A 23,812-nucleotide genomic window follows, 5' to 3' on the forward strand; every position below is an offset into this window, starting at 1 on the left:
ACACACACACACACACAGTCTCATCTGGTAAAAACACTGTAAATGTTACATATTGGAAAGAATAAAAGTAATAGTAATGTAGATAAATATAGACTCATTTTTCAAATATAGAGGCTGTGTGTTCTTGTTGGTTCCTACAACAACATTTTAAAGGTTTAGTTCACCCAAAAATGAAAATGTTGTCATTACAGTTTTTCTCAAATGCTAAAACACAAAAGCCAGTCCTCTAAACCAAATGACCAGTTGTCTAAACACATTTACTAAATCTAGCCATCATTTTCCAATATCATAAACACATTTCACATGAAGACACAATTCACAAAACACAATCCTCCATTCTCATAAATCTTAACACATTTTTCTTTGCTAAAACACAAGTTGCAAAAGAACTCTGCTCATATTCTCAAATGAAAGCTCATGTGATGCAAAATGCTTGCCACAGTCAGCAATATTTGAACACAATGAACATACCTGGCGTCATTCATTACACACAACGACTCACAATTGAAGACACTTGTTGCTAATGCTGTGACCACATGTATAAAAACAAGTTCAGAGTGCACAGTTTGCTGAAGATTCCAAACAAACACAATGGATGAAGACAGAGTCAGGGGAAGAGGAATTCGAGTCAGAGGAGGGAGAAGAGCTGGCCATGGAAGAAGAGGAGCAGGCCAACGAGGAAGAGGAGTTCAAATCAGAGGAGGAAGAGGAGCAGGCCAACAAGGGAGAGGAGAAGGTCCAGGAGGGAGAGCAAGACAACCTCGTACCCTCATTACAGACGAGATGCGAGCAACAGTCATTGACCATGTCATTGTCCATGGCATGACAATGGCTGAAGCAGGACTACGAGTCCGTCCAAACCTGAGTAGGTTCACCGTGGCCACCATTATCAGGGCATTCAGACAACACAACAGGTATTGTACTCTATTGCTTTCTTTGTCACAATACAAATTAGTTCAAATCAGTTGTTACTGTATTGTAAAACGTCAATTGACAACACGTTTCTTTCTTTAGAATTGAAAGAATGCCACATAGAGGTGGGAGGGTTGCCATATTTACAGCGGCACAAGAAACCCTCATTGTGGATATGGTTCGTGAGAACAACCTCATCAGACTCCGGGAGATCAGAGACAAAGTCATTGCCGATAATGTCAACTTTGAGAGCATTGATGATGTCAGCTTAGCCACAATAGACCGAGTTCTCCGGCGCCAAAAGATGCGGATGAAACAGGTCTATAGGGTTTCCTTTGAGCGCAACTCTGCGTGACACAAAGACCTACGTTACGAGTATGTGCAAGTAAGTATACATCCATGTTCACAGTACAGTTAGTGGACATACTGTGTTGCTCAGTGGCCTACATTACTTCTGGACAATACTGTGCTACCTGATTGACTGTTGTTCTGAACACCTGTGCACTTTCACATTTTCACAGAGGATATTACAGTTGGATGCGATGGCCAGACCTCATGAGTACCTCTTCCTGGATGAGGCTGGCTTCAACCTGCAGAAACGAAGGCAAAGAGGCCGTAACATCATTGGCCAAAGAGCCATCACTGAGGTTCCTGGCCAACGGGGGGGTAATATTACTCTTTGTGCGGCCATGGGTTTGGAGGGGCTTGTCCACCGGCATGCTGTCCTTGGGTCTTACAACACCCAACGTCTCCTCACCTTCCTAGAGGAGCTAAAAGACATCCTCCTGGACCGCCAACAACACCATCCTGGGCCCGCACATCACATTTATGTGATAATTTGGGACAATGTACGCTTCCACAAAACAAACCAAATCAGAGAGTGGTTCACCACCAACAGTAACCACTTTTTAAACGTCTGTCTGCCACCCTACTCCCCTTTCCTGAACCCTATAGAGGAGTTCTTCTCATCGTGGAGATGGAAGGTTTATGACAGACAACCATACACTAGAGAGAACCTCCTAAGGGCAATGGAGCTGGCCTGTGTTGACATCCCAGTGGAGGCCTTCCAAGGATGGATTCGCCATTCCAGGGAGTTTTTCCCACGGTGCCTGGCAAGAGACAATATAGCCTGCGACGTGGATGAGGTGATGTGGTCCGATGAAGCTCAGCGACATGATGCCGCACAGTGATTGTGGTGTGTGTGAGGTGTGAATAAAGTAAATAAAAAAAAAAACTTCACACCCTGATCATGTTTTCAAGAGTACTGTTGTGTGCAATAGATTCTGTTTTTGCATTGAGTTGTGTTACAGTAGTGTACATGCAGAATTTACTATAGATTTATACTCTTCATATGAAACTCACAAATCTAAATGCCTAATCCTCTGCAGAGATCTAAGAACATCCATTACTGTAAAGTTTCTAAAAATATGCATTGGCAGTTATGAAACAAAGAACCTTCTCACAAATTGAGCATTGTGTTTTCAATTGTTTTGATGATACAATGATGTGTATAGTGTTTACATTTTTGAAAGCTTCGAGCTGCTCTTTTGGTGTGAAAGTTTGAGTTTTGAAATGAGAAGGTGTGGTTGTGTTTATGTAGCTTTAGAAAAGGGTGTTGTGTTTAGACATTGGGGAACATGGAGGAAACGTTTGTGAAATGTGTTTTAGCATTTGAGAAAAACTGTAATTACTCACCCTCATGTCGTTGCACATCCGTAAGACCTTCGTTCATCTTCAGAACACAAATTACAGTTTTTTACAGATGCTAGGACACATTTCTCAATACTTAGGTCACTTTTGCAAAACTCTTCACACAGTGAGCACAACAGAAGTCTATGTGGGCTAAACTGAGGATCAATTATCATTGTTTTGGCACAAAATGCATTCAATGACTACATCTCTCAAATTTCATGAATTCTTTTCTCACTCAGACACAACAACTGCCCAAACTCTTTGTACGTACAGGCCAATTTGCACACGCTTACATACTGTTTTCAAAACTGTTAAACTTGTGTTCAAAACAAAAACATAATACAAAACTCAATAAGACAGCAATTTGCTACATTCCTACAGTAATATTTTAATGAAATATATTTTAAATCTTAAAATTAAATGCTATAAAAACAATTGAATTGTATCTGTATCAGTGGATGGTGTGTTACAAATTCTTGTATTTTGGAATTACTCAATGCAAAAAAATAAAAATAAATAAACGACATAAAATATTGACGAATTCTGCTTCATGTCTGATTCATTCCAGTAACATATATTGCAGTGAATTATAAACAGAGATGTGTCCTTGTTTTACACAAGAAAACATTGTATAATGCTACATGTTGTTAGTGTTTTTCAGGTCATTGTTTTGTGGGTGACAAAGTGTGTTTGTCGGCTGTCAACCTTTGCTAGTGTTCTGAAAGAATGAGTTGATTTGAGACCTGAATAAAGTGTTTTGGTAGATTTAGTGCATTTTGAATGTGAAATGAACTGCTTTGCCAAAATGAAAGTTGGTTAGGAGAACTGTGTGAAGAGTTTTGCAAAAGTGACCTAAGTATTGAGAAATGTGTCCTAGCGTCTGTAAAAAACTGTAAGATATTTTTGATAAAATCCGATGGCTCAGTGAGGCAATGCATTGCAAGCACTGCACTTTCAGATGCCCACAAAACTACTAAAGACATATTTAAAACAGTTCATGTGACTACATGACTACATCAACCTTATAAACCTTTATGTTATGAAGCAACGAGAACACTTTTTGTGCGGCAAAAAAATAAAATAAAATAATAATGACTTTGATAATATGTGACTTTGATACACATTCCAAATCAGCTGGTTTGAAACAAATTCACAAAGGTTTCAAAAGCTTTACAAAGCCGTTTTTGTGAAAGTGACCATCACTACCCTCAGGATCAAAGGCCAACTGAGGCTAAAATAATTATGTGTAAAATTGATACAAAGTCATAAATGAGAATGAAGTTAAAGGAAGTGAACACAACAAGCATTTGTTGTCTTACATGAAAGGTAGGCTATGTGTATCCTTTCACTCATAATTTCTGCAGATGAATTTGAAGGAATAGTTCACCCAAAAATGAAAATTCTGTCATTAATTACTCACCTTCATGTCGTTCCACACCCATAAGACCTTCGTTCATCTTCGGAACACAAATTAAGATATTTTTGATAAAATCCAGTGGCTCAGTGAGGCCTGCATTGATAGCAAGACAATTAACACTTTCAATGCGCAGAAAAGTACTAAAAACATATTTAAAACAATTCATGTGACCACAGTGGTTCAACCTTAATGTTATGAAGTGATGGCAGAAACAAAAAAACAAAAAACAAAAAAAAAACGACTTAATTCAACAATATCAAGTGATGGCGTTTTCAAAACACTGCTTCATGAAGCTTTGAAGCTTTACAAATCTTTAGTTTCGAATCAGTGGTTCAGAGTGTGTATCAAACTGACAAAGTCAGGTGATTTCAGTAAACAAGGCTTTGTTAGTGTTTCGAAATTTCAATGGTTCACCATTGGGGGGCGTGACTTAGGCAGTTTGATACACACTCCGAATCACTGATTCAAAACAAAAGATTCATAAAGCTTCCTGAAGCAGTGTTTTGAAATCACCCATCACTGTGTTTTTTTTGTTGTTGTTATTGTTGTTGTTTTTTGGGTTTTTTTTTTTGCCATCACTTCATAACATTAAGGTTGAACCACTGTACTCACATGAATTGTTTTAAATATGTTTTTAGTACTTTTCTGGGCATTGAAAGTGTTAATTGTCTTGCTATCAATGCAGGCCTCACTGAGCCACTGGATTTTATCAAAAATATCTTAATTTGTGTTCCGAAGATGAACGAAGGTCTTATGGGTGTGGAACGACATGAAGGTGAGTAATTAATGACAGAATTTTCATTTTTGGGTGAACTATTCCTTCAAATTCATCTGCAGAAATTATGAGTGAAAGGATACACATAGCCTACCTTTCATGTAAGACAACAAATGCTTGTTGTGTTCACTTCCTTTAACTTCATTCTCATTTATCACTTTGTATCAATTTTACACATAATTATTTTAGCCTCAGTTGGCCTTTGATCCTGAGGGTAGTGATGGTCACTTTCAAAACACAGCTTTGTAAAGCTTTTGAAACCTTTGTGAATTTGTTTCAAACCAGCTGATTCGGAATATTTATCAAAGTCACATGCTTTGTTAGATCTAGTCCTTTATGAGCGATTGATAGGGACGGCAGACGACAGACCGGCGGGGACATCACGGCGACGTCACAGTAAGATTCACGATTCACCGCTCATAAAGGACTAGATCTAAGCCTCATTTACTGAAATCATGCTGCTAAGGCTTATTCATTAATTTATTTATTTTTAATTTCATAATGTTTTATTTAACAGGCAGTGATTTCAATAAATCTGAGAGTATTGATTTGAAAATAATAAATCAAATCAGATCAATCACTGGTGGGTTTAATATTTGTTCTTGTATTTTTGTTATTCGTGTTGGAATATTAAATATTGTTTAACAACAGTGAGTCTCTATTTTGTATTTTTTCAAGTCTTCATAGTAAATGTTTGTAAGAATAAGATACAAAAATCCAGCACTTTACTACAAGACAAACAACAAAACACAGAACAGTCATTCAGGTGAAGGAAAATTTTGCAAATGATGAAAGGTAAAAAGTAAAGTCTTCTCTCCTGTTTCTTTTTTAGTAATAATTAAGTTAGTGCATCCAGTTTGATAGTCTGAGTCACTGTTTTTATAAAGACATCAAATGTAAAAGCAGAATGACATTCTGACAATATTATGTTTATAGATTATAATTACTGAATTTATGTGTTCATCTTTAAAGTTTAAGTTCATCTTTTAATTTGTGTTCATCTTTAAATATGGTGAAATAAAATTGCAACTCTGGTGGTGTATAATTTTGCACATCCTTAATCTTTAGGAGAAAGTGAGAGAATATTTTGTATATATATATTTTATTATTATGCTTGTATGGCATTAATAACATACAACTTTGTATACAATAGCTACACAATATGTATCAAGAATATATTCAATGTCAACAGAACACAGGAAAGTAAAATAAAAAAGTTAACAATGGTTGATAAGAAACATAACAAAGAAAAGAATAGCTAGAAAAACAAAACAAAACCTGAGAGTAAGATTAGGCGACGTACTTCTCAACGACGTTGATGTCACGCGTCTGTGATGGCGACGTACCCCTTCTCTCACGTAAAAGTACGATAGACTCGCCAGACTACGATCTCTGTGAACCCATTGTGTCTGTATGGCTTTACCTGATCCCGCATCAGTTTTATACATTTCTAGTCATTTTATTGGCACATTTGTATAATAAAAAAGAAGAGTTTTACTCTTTTTTTTTTCTTTTCACTGGCCTGATTTACCAAGCTCTCCATAAACAAAACAAGCACTACAATTGAATAAAATTGAATAAAATGGAAATATATTATAAAGTCTCTTTATATTTAATGATATTAGTTATTTGCATTTAACATATGACACTGTCAATAAACCATTTGTAATTGGTAAATCGTAAGCTGTAGGCTAATTGTGAAAGATATTTATGCATGTCTTTGTTGCATTTACAGTGTTCTGACCAGCAGGACACTCACTGACAGTGTGGCGTTTCGAGTGTTTCGAAACAGCGAATCATTTTGCGAAGGGTCAATTGGTTCAATTGATTCAAAGTTTCAAAAATGATTCTCCCATCACTACTTGAGGGTTAAAAAGATGAAAATCTTCTGCTCTGTTTAAATAGTTCATATACATATTAATCAGTAAAATATTAGTGAGGTGTAAATTTTCTAAATTATTCTTTTGAGGGTCTGTTTTCCTGATTCATCAGTGATTCATGGGTCTGTTTGCTTTGCTAGAATTTAAGAGCCTCAAGGGCTAGAATCACTGTTTGCTTTTACAGACTATTTCTGTATTTTTGTTGTCTTAATTTCAGAATCAGTTGAATTTTGTGAGGGGTCAAAGCATCATTATATTGTAACTGAACTGATGAGAGTTTTTTTTTTTTTTTTTCCCTAATTTCCTCATTTGTGTTTTAAGGATCTCTGTATGTTGCTACTTCTCTCTTTTATCGGGTTCACACTTTCTAAATCTGATCGGATTTCAATCCGATATGCACAAAAATCTGATTTAGACTGACAGTCTGGACATAGCCTAAATGTGGTGTGGACATAAGCAAGCAAAAGATGAGGATGCATTTACATGCCAATATATTCATTTTTTATAAACAAACAAAAAACAGTAAACAGCAGGAGCATTAAGAAAGAATTTTCACAAAAAAGACAAAATCTAAAAAAATGTAACAATAGCAAATCAACTATCGAAAACAACATTAAATCAATGTCAATGTTAAAAGTGCTGTAAGTAGTATTTGAACTACGCTGTTGGACATTGTTGATATTTGAAATCAACCCAAACAAACCCACCCCTCTCTTCATTGCTCCACCTCTAAAACTCACACTCCAATCCTAACCACCCTGCTCCGAGTTGGTCTAAAAAACCTGATCGCTGCTGGCATGCAAGGCTTGACACTAAGCACCGCATTTTCTAACAGTCGTCAGTTTGCAGTTGTTTACCTGCTCAACTCTCACTATCTGGCCGCTGTTACACACGCAATGCAAGTGGATGTCTATTTATCACTGCTGACACGCAACAAAATGCTTCACGAAAAATAAATCACAGTTGATGAACGAACGACAAGGAAGCACAAAAAGATGAAAGCCCAGTACACAAGAATAAATACAAAGTGTTCGTTGTTAGTTGCAAACAGCACAGCAGCTCCAGACCATCAAAACCCAGTGTGCTCACATGAGCGTCATTAAAGCAGCCTCCATGTCTGTTTTCAGGCCTTCCCACTTAGCTCTCTCCAGCACTGGAAAGCTTTTCTAATATAAACGCGGGTCCTAAAGCAGTTTTCCTGGGTATAAACCTTCATTCCAGCGATATTCTTTTGAGCTCTTTTGTATTGTGTCGCATTTCTCTTTCTGCAGTTTTTTATTTTATTTTTGAACCTCCCTCTTGCTTGTTCTCTCTCCTCGACCATCATACGCCCCCTGATGCTGATTGGTTAGATGTTTGTTGTTGGCATCGGCCGAACTAACTTACAAACAGTCCACCTTTAACTGCATTGAATCAACATCACATTTGCACCCACAATTAATGTTGAAAAAATTACTTAAAAATCAATGGTAATGGCGTTGAATTAATGTTACAATGTGATGTTGGTTTAACATCATGCTTGCACTGTCAGAAAATGAAACACAACATCTACAACTGATTTAAAGCCACACAGCCTTAAGATAAAAGATGACAATAGATATCTGAAGATCGCAGAGGAGGAGTAAACAACTCCACAAACAGCTTGACTTATTATTAACCCGATTTACTGTGTCATTCGTCTACATTTTTGAGAATTAACAGAAGTTTAGATGTTGATGTGTTGATCAGTGTCTACTTTAGTTGGGCAGGTTGACTCTTGGCTTGTTATGTGAGTTTGTGGTCTTTGTAACTGTGGTCACCAAAAGACATAATTTGTTGCAAAGAAACCCGGAAACAAAGATGATCAGATAATACAGTTTTCAGCATCATAAAGTAGAATAATCTTATTCCTGACCAAAAGTGGTTATTTGTTGTTTTCTTTCTTAATTGTGATTTTTAAATAATGTATAAAATTAAGAACGTCTGATCTTGTAAGGGTTTTCTAGGCACGCAGACATTAAAGAATCAGCATATGAATATCAACAATGGTGCATTGCTTCATGCTGCAATGCATGCTGGGAGCCATGAGTTTTATACTATGGTGCAGTGATGAGAATTATGACTTATTCTACTTTATGATGCTGAAAACTATATCACCTGATCATCTTTGTTTCTGGCTGTCTTTGCAACAAATTATGTGTTGGGTAAATGCTGTTACAAAGACCACAAACTCACATAAAAAGTCAAACTGCCCAACTAAAGGGAACACTGATCACCACAATGGTGACACAATATTTTCAATAAAACATCAACATCTAAACCTCTGTTAATTCTCAAAAAGAACTTCTGCTGAGATCTTGAGAGATTTTGTGTCTTTTATTTACAGTTGATTTCAGGCTGTGTGGCTTTAAGTCAGTTGTAGTTGTTGTGTTTCATTTTCTGAGAGTGCAAGCATTATGTTGAACCAACATCACATTGTAACATTGATTCAATGCCATTACCATTGATTTTTTCAACATTAATTGCAGGTGCAAAAGTGATGTTGATTCAATGCAGTTATCATTGACATACTGACATTGATTTGACGTTGTTTCGATGGTTGCTTGCTATCTGAGAATATTTTAATGTCCGCATCCCAGCCAATCACAATCAAGTATTTAGACAGAGGAAATAAAGATACGTTTATTCTGAAACAGCAGCAGCAGAAGATGATGTTATTATTATTTCAGTTGGATGACGGGAGTCCAACAGCCTGAACTAACATTATAAATGGACTTCAGGGGAATGAAAGCACAATGTGAGCACTTTAATGCAGGGTGGTCAGAGTCTTCATCTCATCTCTGTTGTCTGCCATGGTCTCCTCATGGGGGTCAGCTCCTGCTCCGTCCCCTTTACGACTCAGCTTGACAGACAGCTTAGTAAAAACAGAGCTCTCTGCATTAGATCCACGGCTGGACCTGGTGCGGGTGGAGCCTGACTCCGAGTTGGTTCCTTCAAAGAGTTTGGCCATGAAGCCAAGACCAGCTTGACGGATGTGAGAACTGCCGGCAAACACATACAGGACGGGGTTTACGCTGCTGCTCATAAAGGCAAACGCCGTCACGTTGGGACGGGCCACTTTTGCCACATTTAAAACAGAATCAGAATTCTGCATCAGACCAATCACCTGTGAGAACAGACCAACAAGAAAGAGAAATGGGACATAAAATGTGAAAAAATGGACTCTTCTTGTACATACTTAAAAAAAAAAAAACATTGGCAGGCTTATTTTCTTTTTTTTTGAAGCGAGCTGAAAGCTCAAAAACTCATCTCATTAGTAAACTGACCTCACAAATATATTCAAAATCGCCTTTCTAAATCATTTGCCTCCTACATAACTACTTAATAAATCACTACAGGTGACCTTTCAAGCCAATCATCAAGTCAAGCGTATTTGTGGACAACAGGTAAAATTAACCCAGGAAGCACACGTCTCCAAGAAGTCTTTTAAAGAGTGCTTCATCTGGAAAACATCTGTTGTACAAACATCTGATGACCATTTTTAAGTTTTACATACATTATAAATGAAAAGATCTTAAAGACATTTTCTGTCTATCTGACAGGAATCTTCCAGATGAAAACATTTCTGAAATCCAACTGTTGAAAAGGATTTAAAAACATGTGAAGACTGAACAATATATACTGAAGGATATAATTCATGAGGCTGAATCCAGTAAAATCATGCGACACTTCCTTAAAGAGTAAGTTCACCCAAAAATGAAAATGATGTCATTAATTACTTGTCCTCATGTCGTTCTACACCCGTTCATCTTCGGAACAAAAATTGAGATATTTTTGATGAAATCCGAGTGCATTCATGAAAGCACACATTCAAGAGCAAGTAGACAGGAATGAAAACTCAAATACTGAATATATGAACAGACAAATTGACACAAAAATTATGTAAAAATATGTCAAAATTATGCCTGTCTTGGTGAGTATTGCAGACATAGTCGGTAATGTCTTAAGACTTAAGTGAACATAAACAGTCGAGAAGGACAACGCATGTGTACAGAATCAGTGTATTGGATCAGTACATTCTGTCTTAAAGTGACAGCAGCCTAATGTTCCTGCTGTCTGTGTTTTTAACTTTAATCAAACAACAAAAGACAAGGAAATCACTCACTGCTCTTGATTGAATAATTTTTGTAACTTCAATAACAATCAATATTTAATTTATATAGTCCAATATGCAATGTTATTTTACATTTGATTACCTTATTCTGTTTCTGAAAACTAATGTTAGACCTACCTGAAAAAAAAACCCTGAAAAGCAAAGTATCTTTGCTCTATTGTATTTATTAGTGTTGTTGCTTGTAGTTTGATTATTTGTTCAAATGTTATTTATTTTTATTTGACAGTAGTCGTTTTTCAGCACATGAAGCACATACCGAACCGTACCGAAACAGTGACCCTAAAACCGTGATACAAACAAACAGTGAGTAATTTGAACTGTTACACCCTTAGTATAAAACATACAATATGCTTCAAATTATTTTTCATATATGCAAATATGCACTATTTTAACAACAATACAAGGTGATTCACACAAAGGGGTCCCTGACCACCAGCCTAGGGGCCCCTGACCACCTTAATCCGGCCCTGGTGAGGTGTTACTCACCTGTAGAATGTTGATTAGGTGGTACGGCAGCCAGAAGAGGGTAAAAGCAGCGATGATGAGGAGAATGAGGAAGTTTCCTCTTCCTTTGCGCTGGAACATGGCGCTACGCAGCCGACAGATCACAGAGATATAGCAGAACAGGATGAAGGTGAAGGGCAGCAGGAAACCCAGCACAGTCTCCCACAAGTACTGAAAGATTTCATGAGTGCTGTCTTTCCAGTGGTATGGAATACACACATACACATTTGGACCGACCATCAGCGAGGAACTGTTAGTGCAAAGAAGATACAAATAAAAAGCATGATGAAAGAAATTAACATTTAAAGAGAGACAGAGAGAGAGAAGTCAGAGGAGACTATTTTAATTACAATATTTATAAACTGATATTAAAGATCAAACCCTCTGCAGATATTTCTCAGTATATCGGACATGCCCAAAAGATTATTCTTAGTTCAGTGTACTGTTGGACTAACTGGAAAGCTGAAGAAAGCATGTCAGAAAGTGAGTTTTGATTGAGTAACTTGGTTCTCATGCAATATTGGGAGGAAGAAGATGAAAAGCGTGAAATGGTGCAATGTTATGATGCAAAAGGTATGAAAACAACTAATATTGTGTGAAAACTAAAAAGAGATTACCAAACTAGCAGTTTGGAGGATTTAGAGCACAGCAGAACTTGGTCTGATAAAGACTTATTAATGAAAGTTTCTGTCAAACAAGTTAATTGTTTTAAAAGGACCACTATATAAAAAGCCTCTGTTGAGTAGCAAATAGGTATTTGAAGCTGGTGTCTCTGGAGTCTCATGAACCTTAAGAACACCAGCTGCTACAAATACCTGTTTGCTGATCAAAAGTGGCGTTTTTTTTAGAGCTGTCCTTTTATTACAATTAGTTTTTTTTGACAGAAACTTTCCTTGATAAGCCTTTATCTGACCGAGTTCTCTTGTGCTGTAAATTACTCAAATCTTAAAAAAAGAACTTGTTGGTCTAACTTAATTTAATTATGACACATATTTTCACACAGTTTATTTAAACTGATTTATTTGAACTTGAGCTAGGTTAATTGTACTGATGAGTAAAATTCATCCTAATTGAATGAGATCACACCAGTTTCATTTGACGTATTCTGTGAATGTTTCCTGAACATAATTCATTCTTGTTGATCCAACCAGTGCCATTGCAATTCGGACTGGTGCCCCTGTGCAGAGTTGCTCAAGTTTTCTGTGCTTTTAAGGAAATGGAAAGACCTGTTAGTGTTTAAGTGTTTAATGTTTAGTTATTTTGAACATTTAAAAGACTTTTAGAGTATACATTTTTTTAAATTTTTGTTTTGTTTTTGTTACCATCGTGGTGAAGACGTGCGCTTGTGCTTAGGTTGTGATAATTGTTACAGGTTTTGTAATTTTTTTTTTAATATATTTCTATAAAAACTGAACTACAATTCTTTTTCATATGCTAAGTGTAAAATTTGTAGAATGCAAGTAATGATCAGGTAAAGAACGTCTCAGCACTGGCTTTAGAACAGTTAAAGCTTGTTGAGAACAACATAGATATTTCATGTAGCCACCCACAGACTAACCACAAGGTCTACACTTCAGCATAACCTCAAAAAATCAAATGAACTCTGTGTATTGATCTGAACATCAAACTTTAAAAGGTATTTCCCTTTACTAAAAAACAATAAACAGCATTTAATTTCAACATTTACTGTCCTGATCTATCCATACGCAAAGCATGCTGGGAACTCCACTGCCCAGTTTCAATCAATGCAACATAAATGATTAATGTAGTCCCAACACAAATGGTTTAGGTTAACCTAACATTTTGCAAATTTAATTTAATTTAACATAATACAATTGAGTGAAAATTTCAATTAAGTAAAAAATAAATATTTGTGTTGGTTCAGATGTAAATAAATAAACTGAGCAAGCAGCAAGAGTCATTTTTTGAGTGTAGTTCGATAATCTCCTTTCAGTTTTCACACTGTTACGTAATATCTTTTATTTCTTTTAGTTTTTGTATGTTTTGTGGCCCTTAGTCCACTGGGTGGCAGTGGTGGTCATTTTCTTTCCCCCTCCTTCTTCTTCTTCTCCTTTGTCTGAGCAGGTATATCCAGGTGAGAATGCTTATCTGCTGATTGGTCCTCAACAAAAGGAAGTGTGTATAAATCCTGGCTGGTCTCCAAGGGTCCGTTCTTTGTACGCCGCTAACTCAGGTAGCTGGATTTGATTGATGACGATTTGGCATGATCTTGGGTTATTGTTCGGTTCTTCAACGCTCATCCTGGACTTGCTGTCATAACAACAGGACCGTGAGCTCAAACCTGCTCGGGAGCATATTTCATGTAAACAGGATTAGATGGCATCTTTTTAAGCAGGGGTGATGCTTAAAGTCTGTCCCAGCCACTGCTACTTTTTTTTTAAAAGCGTTCACCATTGTGAACCAGGGACAATAATATTGAAAATAAATTTGCAAATAATAATCTAATGTTGTGTAGTCTATCATAATATAGACATAGCCAGTTTTACTCGTTGAGAGATTTATTAGTGTGGGAATAATTAAATTATAATTTTACTGGAGTCTCACACAGGATACATTCTATGCTGTGTGCGTGCATTCATTTCAACCGCAACAGCAGTTCTGGGAGTGGCTTGATGCAGAGCAGGAAATGCAGATTGTCAAGATGAAATGGACTTCATCTTGACAATCTTGACCCTTAAGGAACTTTAATTAATGCTGTCACGTAATAAATTAGCTTCAAAGGTAAAATTAAATAAATTGCTAATTACAACATTGAAATAAAAATGTAAAGCCTGTACAAATAGCCTACTAGAATTTGTGAATGGAAATCGTGTTGATCTGATGTTTCTCTTGTAAATATTGTATATAGTCCAAACATGGAAATACTAGGGAGTGGGTGCCATTTTTATTTTATTTGGAAATTGTTTGGTTTTCTCCTGTTTAAAGTAGAGAAGTTTAAAGTTCCTTTTCTTTGAGTGTAGACTAATTTCCTATAGTTAGAATTTTTGTTGTTGTTGGCTTTTCCCACTACTGGTTATTTTACACTTCCTACACTTTTGTTACACCAACAAACCTGGTTGTACATGTCTTGTGTTTTTGGCATGTAATTTTTGGAGCCAAGTTTTGCTTTTATTTTCATTCTTTATATCATTAACTTTAATGTTGCTTCCCCTATCCTAGACTGGGAGGAATGTAACATTACTTTTGCACCATTAAACATTGCATCATTTCTTTCATCTTCAGAAAGATCTTTCTTCCTCCCCATATTGCACGCAAACTGTGACTTGCTTAACAATGTAGAACATCTCTTTAAGTAGGTTTTCCATTTACCTAAGAAGATCTGGCAAACTATTTAACAAACCAGTCTGAGGTTGATACCAGTTATCTAAAAAGACAAACAATCAAACAAACACTTTCTTTGATTTAAAAAAAGAAAAAGAAAAAAAGAGACGTTTATTGTCCTACTAATGTCACTTGCATAACAATTTGGAACACAGTTTATGGGTCATTAGTTTTGCCCTGATTAATTATATTTAATTATATTTACTGTATATGCCTTTAGGTTTACAGTCTTTGAATTAATTGTCCATCATTCTTCGTTAAACATGACAATTTTGGCAAAAGAAGAGCTGTTCCTGCCATCCAAACATGCTTACAATACAGGAAGCAGTTCAAATTGGCTAGGCAATCATTTCTGTGACCTATTTTGTGCATTTCTGACATCTTGAGCACTTTTGAGGAAGGTTTGAAATCTGTAAAAAATAGTTGTTGTTGTTGTTTTCTGTGTTCCAATTGCATTTAGTCAGTGGTGAACAAATTAATATTTTTTTTCGGCAGTAACTGTAACGAAGTCCCAGACAGGTTGGGCCCAAGGTGACTCCTGTATGGGCCGCCCTGTAGCCTACATTAATAACTTTTTTTGGGGTCCGTTTTTGCAGTAAATCCCTGCAACTGTACTTTTGCCCACCTGTAACATGTTTTATACTGTTGAAGTGTTTTTTGTTTGTTAAATATTTCATTCATTCATAGCCAGTGTTGGGAGTAACGCATTAAAAGTAACGAGTTGTGTAATCAGATTACATTTTCAAGTAACTATCTAAGTTACTTTTCACATTTATTGACTGACCGCTCTCCTGTCCCCACGTTGAGAGAAATAAAGAGCAGAGGTGTTGTGTGTGCTGCGTAAACATGACTATTATTGTAGTTCTAGACTAAATGTGAACATGCATTTACTCCTCTCACTTGCAGAAAAACATTCAGTATTCCTCAAAATGAATAAAAACAGTCAAATGCGATCTCCGAATTTTACGCAAACCTGTAATATACTATATGTATCTAATATATAGTCTCTTTATGTATCTAATCTCACTTTATTAACTTATGTCTGCTGATCTTCAATGATCTAATTCAACCATACTAACAAGCAAAAATTACTTTAAATTTGATTTAGAAATAAGTGTTGAACTTCCTTCTCCTGTATCCTATTCTTCTTTAATCCAGAACGGCAGCACAGCTAAAAGGTTTGTTTGAGCTGCGCCCTCTACTGTATAGAGTAGCATCTGCCTGCACAACCGGACGCTGCTATTTTCATGCTATTGAGATTTATTGCATCTCTCTTATTTTATTTCTCAGTTCAGATGGGCTTTAATGACATGAACGTTTTATTTTCTTGAACCTTTGTTCCCACAGCATCAAAATAAAATGTTTCCAAATATTTGAACAGTATGCAATAACAGTAAAATGAACATTAATTTGTATGAAGATTGATATAATTATTTTTGTATCATATATAATGTGTGCTCTTTGGTCACTAAGATTTTTTAAAAATGTAATTTAAAATTAGTTGAACAAGTTCAACTAAATGTTCTTTATTTCATTCACTTCTCTCTCTTTCTCTCTCTCTCTCTCTCTCTCTCTCTCTCTCTCTCTCTCTCTCTCTCTCTCTCTCTCTCTCAGGAGTCAGTGAAGATGTTGTCGCTGAAGTTCTTTCTGTGTGGTTCACGTCACAAACAAATTTGTCTTTGTGTGTTCAACTGTTGTAATATATTATTTTATAAAAATATACACAATCTTAAATATACCCCCAGAACAGTGGCGTAGCCAGAATTTCATTTTTGGGGGGGGGCCATCTAAAAATGAGGGGGCCGCTGTATTATATATATATATATATATATATATATATATATATATATATATATATATATATATATATATATATATATATATATATATATATATATATATATATATATATATATATGTGTGTGTAATGGTACATAAAATCTTAATAAAGAAAAACATCTTTACTCTTACTAACTTATTTAACCTTAAAAACACTTGCATTGAGTGTAAAATGAGGACGGTTTAGTCATAAAAAATAAATAAAAATAAACTTCATGGTTGCAGCAGTTATTTGCCATCCTCTGTGGCTGGCTTGTCAGTATTGTAATCTTGTGGTTATCACAACAACCCTAGGCTCATAGGCTGCTCTTAATCATACACTTAAACATTTGTTGTATCTCTAATCTTTTAGTTTTCATTAATTTTCAGATTAAAAGGTGCTACACAATGATGGTTGTTCTTGCATATCTTCTGACACCATTGCATGGAAGTCGATGCAATGTTAAATATGAAATTTCATTCCTTCAATATAATTTTGTACCGGTAAGTTTTACATGGACCGTTATTTTTGTAATGATGTCTTGATGCATTATAAACTCCTAAAAAAAAAAATTTCTCCCCTTAAAGGTGCCCAAGAATGTTCTTTCACAAGATGTAATATAAGTCTAAGGTGTCTCCTGAATGTGTCTGTGAAGTTTCAGCTCAAAATACCCCATAGATTTTTTTACATTTTTTTTTTAACTGCCTATTTTGGGGCATCATTAACTATGCACTGATTTACACTCGGCGCCGCCCCTTTAAATCGCGAGCTCCCTGCCACATGAGCTGTCGACTATATATTACAGGGCATTTACAAAGTTCACACAGCTAATATAACCCTCAAATGGATCTTTACAAGATGTTCGTCATGCACGCTGCATGCATGCTTCGAATTATATGAGTAAAGTATTTATTTGGATGTTAAAGTTTTATTCTGAGTGAATGTGAGGCTGTCCTCCGTGGCTAACGGCTAATGCTACACTGTTGGGGAGATTTATAAAGAATGAAGTTATGTTTATGCATAATACAGACTGCAAGTGTTTAAAACATGAAAATGGCGATGGCTCTTGTCTCCGTGAATACAGTAAGAAACGATGGTAATTTTACATCATTTAACAGTACATTAGCAACATGCTAACGAAACTTTTAGAAAGACAATTTACAAATATCAGTAAAAATATCATGCTATCATGGATCATGTCAGTTATTATTGCTCCATCTGCCATTTTTTGCTGCTGTTCTTGCTTACCTAGTCTGATGATTCGGCTGTGTGCAGCTCCAGACGTTAACTGGCTGCCCTTGTCTAATGCCTTTTATAATGTTGGGAACATAATGGGCTGGCATTATGCAAATATTGGGGCGTACACACCGACTGTTACGTAACAGTCGGTGTTATGTTGAGATTCGCCTGTTCTTCGGAGGTCGTTTAAACAAATGAGATTTATATAAGAAGGAGGAAACAATGGAGTTTGAGACTCACTGTATGTCTTTTCCATGTACTGAACTCTTGTTATTTAACTATGCCAAGGTAAATTCAATTTTTGAATCAAGGGCACCTTTAACTCTAAGCTTGGACCCAGTATTGCATCCCTCTGCAGCAGTTTTGAGACCGCATCAAAGACCAGACCACAGCCGATCTACATTGGAAGTTTGAAGAGCACAACATGACAGTACATCATTGCGAGGATTGACAGAGTAACCATTCCTTTGGATGAGGGCCTGGCGTGCTGTGGACAATATATTCTAGGTGTGAAACTTGTCCTGTCCACCACAGATTAGTTTGGTCTTCTTTTTCTAAGACTGAAGCATCTAATATTGAAAAGCCACATTCTCTTCATTTTAAAACTGACATTCCTACTTCCCGTGTTGTGTCTTTTGAGGCCCAAATATATTCTTCATCAAACACAACTGGAGCAGATATAACGAAGTATTACTCCAATTAGTACAAAATTAAAATTTTACAATATTTCCAAGTAATTGTCATTGCAAAAAAATTCAAAATATGTGCCTGAATGTTTGTCTGATCTACTGTTAAATTTGACACATGTGTTGTCCCTGAGCACACTCACCACGTGTTAAAATTCTGCACAACGTGTCATTTTTAACATCTCTTTTTGCAGTGTGGTTTGATGATATAGCAATGCCTAACGTCTTACTTGCACTTGGCCATGCTTCAGTTTTTAACACCTTGGAAGTGAGAATGTCAACTTCTGTGTTGGACTAATAGGGGTCTATCATAGTATTGTGTTTTATTATGAATCTGCTGTGCTGAGTGACATGATGCACCCTTTATATTTACAACATTGTTTTTTCTTAATTCAAAGCATGATTTGTGTTGTAGTGTGACCAGAAAAAAATCTCAGACTCACCGATAGAACGGCATGGGCAAAGCCATCAGAAAAGCCATCACCCAGATGCCCAACATGACAGACAGGAGCCTTTTCTTGGTCCTCAATCTCTGAGACAGAAACGGCTTTGTGACGGCCAGCCAGCGGTCCATGCTCATCAGGCAAATAAGGTAGATTGAGGAGTACATGTTGACGCAACACAGGTAATGGACCGTTTTACAGAGGGTGGCGCCAAACTCCCAGCCTCTCGGTCCCGCCAGGAACCTGATGAACAGCGGCGCACTCAGGAGCACCAGCGCATCAGCCACAGCCAGATTCAGAATCAGCAGACAGGTGACAGAGCGGCGACGAACTCGACACAGGACCGACCACACCACAAACAGGTTGCCAGGAAAACCAAACACAAATGCAATGACCAGGATCGCGATCCCGATCTGATGGGAGATGGATAGTTTGGAAGATGATGCAGGTATGACAGATGAAGTAGATGGTCCATAAAGAACGGGAGTCTCCGTAGAAACAAAAGTGGCCATTTGATTCAAACTAAATTGTTGCTTCTCTTGTTTGCTGTGGAAAGAAGGTAAACCGAGAGAAAGAAATTAAAAATAAAGACAAGATCACTTTCCCTTTTGCCTACAAAAAAATGATTGATACGGAAAATACATTAAGAAAAATATGCTTATAGATATACAGATTTTAATTGATTGTCATTGGTTCCATCCATCCCAGATAGCAACACTGTGTTGGGCCACACCTGGCAAACGTGACATGATGATCTGGCTCAAAACCACATAGAATGATGGCACTTGGCCAGTCTGATCCTATTTTTCATATCTGGACCACAAGCAGGCAAAAGCAATGCCACATGTCACCCAAAAGCAGAGTAAATTAACCAGAACTGAATCTTATCTGAGCCACAAAATCCGTATCATGTCAGCCATTAACAAACCTGTTAACAAGCAGAATAACTAAAGGAAAGAAGAGAACAGGGAAAAAAAAAAAAAAGACGAGCAGAAACACAAGAAATATGTCTCACTTCCAGCCACTTAGATGAAATCAACTGAAGATAAAAAAAGGACATCAAGTTTCTCAAGATCTGTATAAGTAGTCTTTTGCTGTGTTTGCAATAGTGGTGATATTGCCCAACACAAAGAGCTGTTCCTTTTTCGATTGCCGCAAAGCGCTTTTCATTGACTTGGCAGAGTGGCAGAGTTGAGGAAACAAAAACAGGTGTAGCACAAGAGCACATGCAGGGGTTCGGAGATGTGTTTTAAAAATGTACCTTCTCTAACTTCACACAGGGAAAGACTATATAAGTGGCCTTTCTGGCACTGAGCAGCCCATAATCCGCAATACAAAACTTTGCAGCGCAATTTTTAACATCACTTACTAACTTAGAAATATATCAAAATAAAGGAATATAAATTATAATAAAAATTAATAAAAAGTATTTTAATAACTGGCATTCTTCTTTGTAATAATTTGTCCATAGCTCCTGCTCACAATATCGTTTTATGTAATAAAGCTTCAGTTGTGCAACCGAGTGTAAAAGTTCTTGTTTTATGAATAAATTGTGCTACACAGCACTGGAATGATGTAAGTGTGAGTTGCCTACAAAAATTTTTGGCCTGTTACTTTAATGGTTAGCACTGACATGTGTTGTTTTTTTAACACCTTTTTTTTTTTCCTTTTCTCTCTGCACACCACAACCTGTCGCTGTGCAATTAAAATATGCTTATCATTGCAGTTCTTGCATTTTTTGTGATCTTTATGGAAATCTACTTGACTGTTTTGTGAACAGGATTTTCATTAAATGTAGTTTTATAGCACATTTGTGTTTTAACCTCAGTTGATATGCTACTTGTCATATTCTGTGAAAGATTTCCTGTTGAAATGATGTGTTGACCATGTTTTAGACACATTGACTGATAACATGCTCTTCTCATGTATCAGTACTAAATATAATGTTCTTAAGAAGAACATTTCAAGCATAAGCATGACAAATGTGACTATTGGCCATATATTCAAAAAAAGTCACCAAATCCAATTTACTTTCAAGAAAACAATACGACTTCTGTAGTATTGTTTTCTTCAAAAGGTACTTCTGTACCTTGCCCATTGTAGAAATATAAATAGATAGACAAAATAGTAGCCTATAGACATGAAAAAGCCTTACCTTAGTAAGAGAGCAGATAATCATGCGGAGTATCTTGTAGTATGAAAGCAGCAGCTGAGAACTTTGGCGTGGCAGTACATGTAATATAATCAGTTGAAACCAGTGACAGAAGTTTCCTTATCATAATCATCTTATAAATAGTTTTTTTTTTTTTTTTTTTTTTTTTAAACCGTCATCACTTCCTCTTTGCATGTGCTACTTGAGAAACTACCAGTTGCCTCAGACAGGAAAGAGAAAAGAACAGTTAACAATTACAAAATGACCCTGCTGTTTCATTTATTGTTTTTGTATATCTTTTCTTTCTGTTGTATTTTGTCTTCCAAGTTTCCATATTTTTTGCTCTATCCCTTTATGTCTCTATTTCTAATTGATTTACACAAGGAGTCCCGTGATCACTGATAATTGCAGTGTGTACTTTGATTTCTAAATGACCCACATTGTTTTCATAAGAGAGAGTGACCGTTTCCGCCGACTGTTGTAATCAGGGTAGGACATTCACGCAACATTAAACAATTGCAGGTGATTTTTGTGCAGTGGATTCATTTTGACTGATCTCCGTTAGAATGATGTTCCTGAAACATTCCTTCAACTTAATTTTTATTAACAACTCAGCTTTCTAAGAACGTTGATTCCAAGAACATAGAAATTTCCAGTTTATGTTAATGTTGATAGAATATCATAGTATGATGTTCCTGAAACATTCTTTCAAACATTCAAACACCTGCTGTTAACAAGCAGAATCACTGATGTAAAGAGAAAAAAACAAGGACAAAATGAAGAGTTTGGTTCCAAAACGCTATGAATCTATTTTGATTAAAGGGTTAGTTCACCCAAAAATGAAAATAATGTCATTACTCACCCTTATGTCTCTCTACGCCCGTAAGTCCTTCATTCATCGTCGGAAAACACATTAAGATATTGTTGATGAAATCCGATGGCTCTGTGAGGCTTGCATTGAGAGCAAAGACATTCAAACTCTCAAGGTCCATAAAAGTACTAAAAACATATTTAAAACAGTTCATGTGAGTTCACTGGTTAAATCTTAATATTATAAAGTGAGAATATTTGTGTAAAACACAATAATGACTTTGCAACAATATCTATATGGGCCAATTTCAAAACCCTGCTTCATGAGCTTTATGAATCTTTTGTTTCAAATTAGTGATTCGGATCTCCCATCAAACGACTAAACTGCTGAAATCACGTGACTTTGGCACGCTGATTCAATGATTCCATTCGTAAAGCTCCGAAGCAGTGTTTTGAAATCAGCCCATATAGATTTTGTTAAAGTCTTTATTTTGTTTTTTTGGCACACAAAGAGTATTCTTGTCACTTTATAATATTAAGATAGAACCACTGAACTCAAATTTTCAAAGTTTCAAATTTGTTTTTAGTACCTTTTATAGACATTGAGAGTTTGAATGACTCTCAATAGAAGCCTCATTGAGCCATCGGATTTCATCAACAATATCTTAATTTGTGTTCGGAAGATGAATGAAGGTCTTATGGCTGTAGAACGACTTGAGGGTGAGAAATAAATTACATTACATTATTTTCATTTTTGGGTGAACTAACCCTTTAATTGTTATCTGGCGCCACCACCTGGTTAAAATAAAAACAACACATGTGCCGAGTACATTAGCACTCCAGGACCAACGTTGCCTATTCCTGTTCTAAGTCCTAAGAGATTTCTTATCTTGTAATGCGAAACCACAAAGCAATGAAAGGGTTAAACTCTAAACCATTAAGTGTGTAAAACAGACATGTACACACACACACACACACACACACACACACACACACACACACACACACACACACACACACACACACACACACACACACACACACACACACACACACACACACACACACACACATACACAGGCAGACTGAGATCAATGGATCAGTTGCATACTGTTTCCCAACTAGTTGAGACAGAAGATTCAACATTTACAAAAATAAATAAATAAATAAATAAATAAAAACCTAAACTGACAGAAAGAAGATTTTGATAATGTCTAATATTATCCAAATGCAATACATAATAATAAAAGCAAGTCATTATGTCTGAAAATGCTGATGCTGGACTGTCCAGACCAAAAGAGCGCTACTCTTTGAGAAAACAAAGGAAATTAACTTTTGAACTCTCTCTTGCAAAATTAAGTAAACCAGAAGGTAATAAAGGTTTTAAGATTTTAGAGAAATTTCACTCTCTGTAATGGGTGTGTCCACCTTCACAGGGTCTTTTCAGGTGTAAACTACTCAGTCTAGGACCCTGATTAATGCAGATTCCCATTGTGAACTCATGTTTCCATTTGAAAGAAGTTTCTGTCTTGGTCTGAGTATTTAAAGAGATGTCGCAGGAGGCTCCTGGCGCGATTCTGTAATTCGATCCGCCCACATGTGTCCTTCAGACATTGTGTATTTTTCTAATGTCTGGTATGCATCTTTTACTCTGTTTCTGAGCATCTGATGTTTTGTATTGGTCATCTTTTAATTGATTATGTGACTGGCATGATACATTTACCTGACTAATATATTGTTATATTTTATTTTATTCTGCCTCACTCTGAAATTATTGACTCTAGTAGATTATAAATCCATAATCCCACAAATCTACGCTCAGGTTAGTAACAGATTAAAGTACAGTTTAGGTGGAGCAGTGGGGTACACCAACCAATGTTTTAGAGCTCCGACTAACACGTTGGCATTGGTTCTGTATACCTAGACCGTGTAGGCTAATAATGGTTCAGAACAACATAGGGCTGTCGGACCAATCTGAATAGGGTGAG

At 36.3% G+C, this 23,812-nt stretch overlaps 1 protein-coding gene across 1 annotated transcript; it reads right to left on the reverse strand.

Annotated features, from left to right (window-relative positions):
- Positions 1-5,887: 5,887 nt before the first annotated feature.
- Positions 5,888-21,173, reverse strand: ltb4r (leukotriene B4 receptor). Its single transcript, XM_067399785.1, has 4 exons — positions 21,018-21,173; positions 18,863-19,408; positions 11,316-11,583; positions 5,888-9,821 (listed from the first exon to the last, which is right to left on the reverse strand). Exons 2-4 carry the CDS (start codon positions 19,372-19,374, stop codon positions 9,462-9,464), a joined length of 1,140 nt encoding a protein of 379 aa, XP_067255886.1. The 5' UTR covers positions 19,375-19,408; positions 21,018-21,173; the 3' UTR covers positions 5,888-9,461.
- Positions 21,174-23,812: the final 2,639 nt, after the last annotated feature.

Source organism: Chanodichthys erythropterus, chromosome 11, assembly GCF_024489055.1.
Source record: "Chanodichthys erythropterus isolate Z2021 chromosome 11, ASM2448905v1, whole genome shotgun sequence".
Lineage (NCBI taxonomy): Eukaryota > Metazoa > Chordata > Actinopteri > Cypriniformes > Xenocyprididae > Chanodichthys > Chanodichthys erythropterus.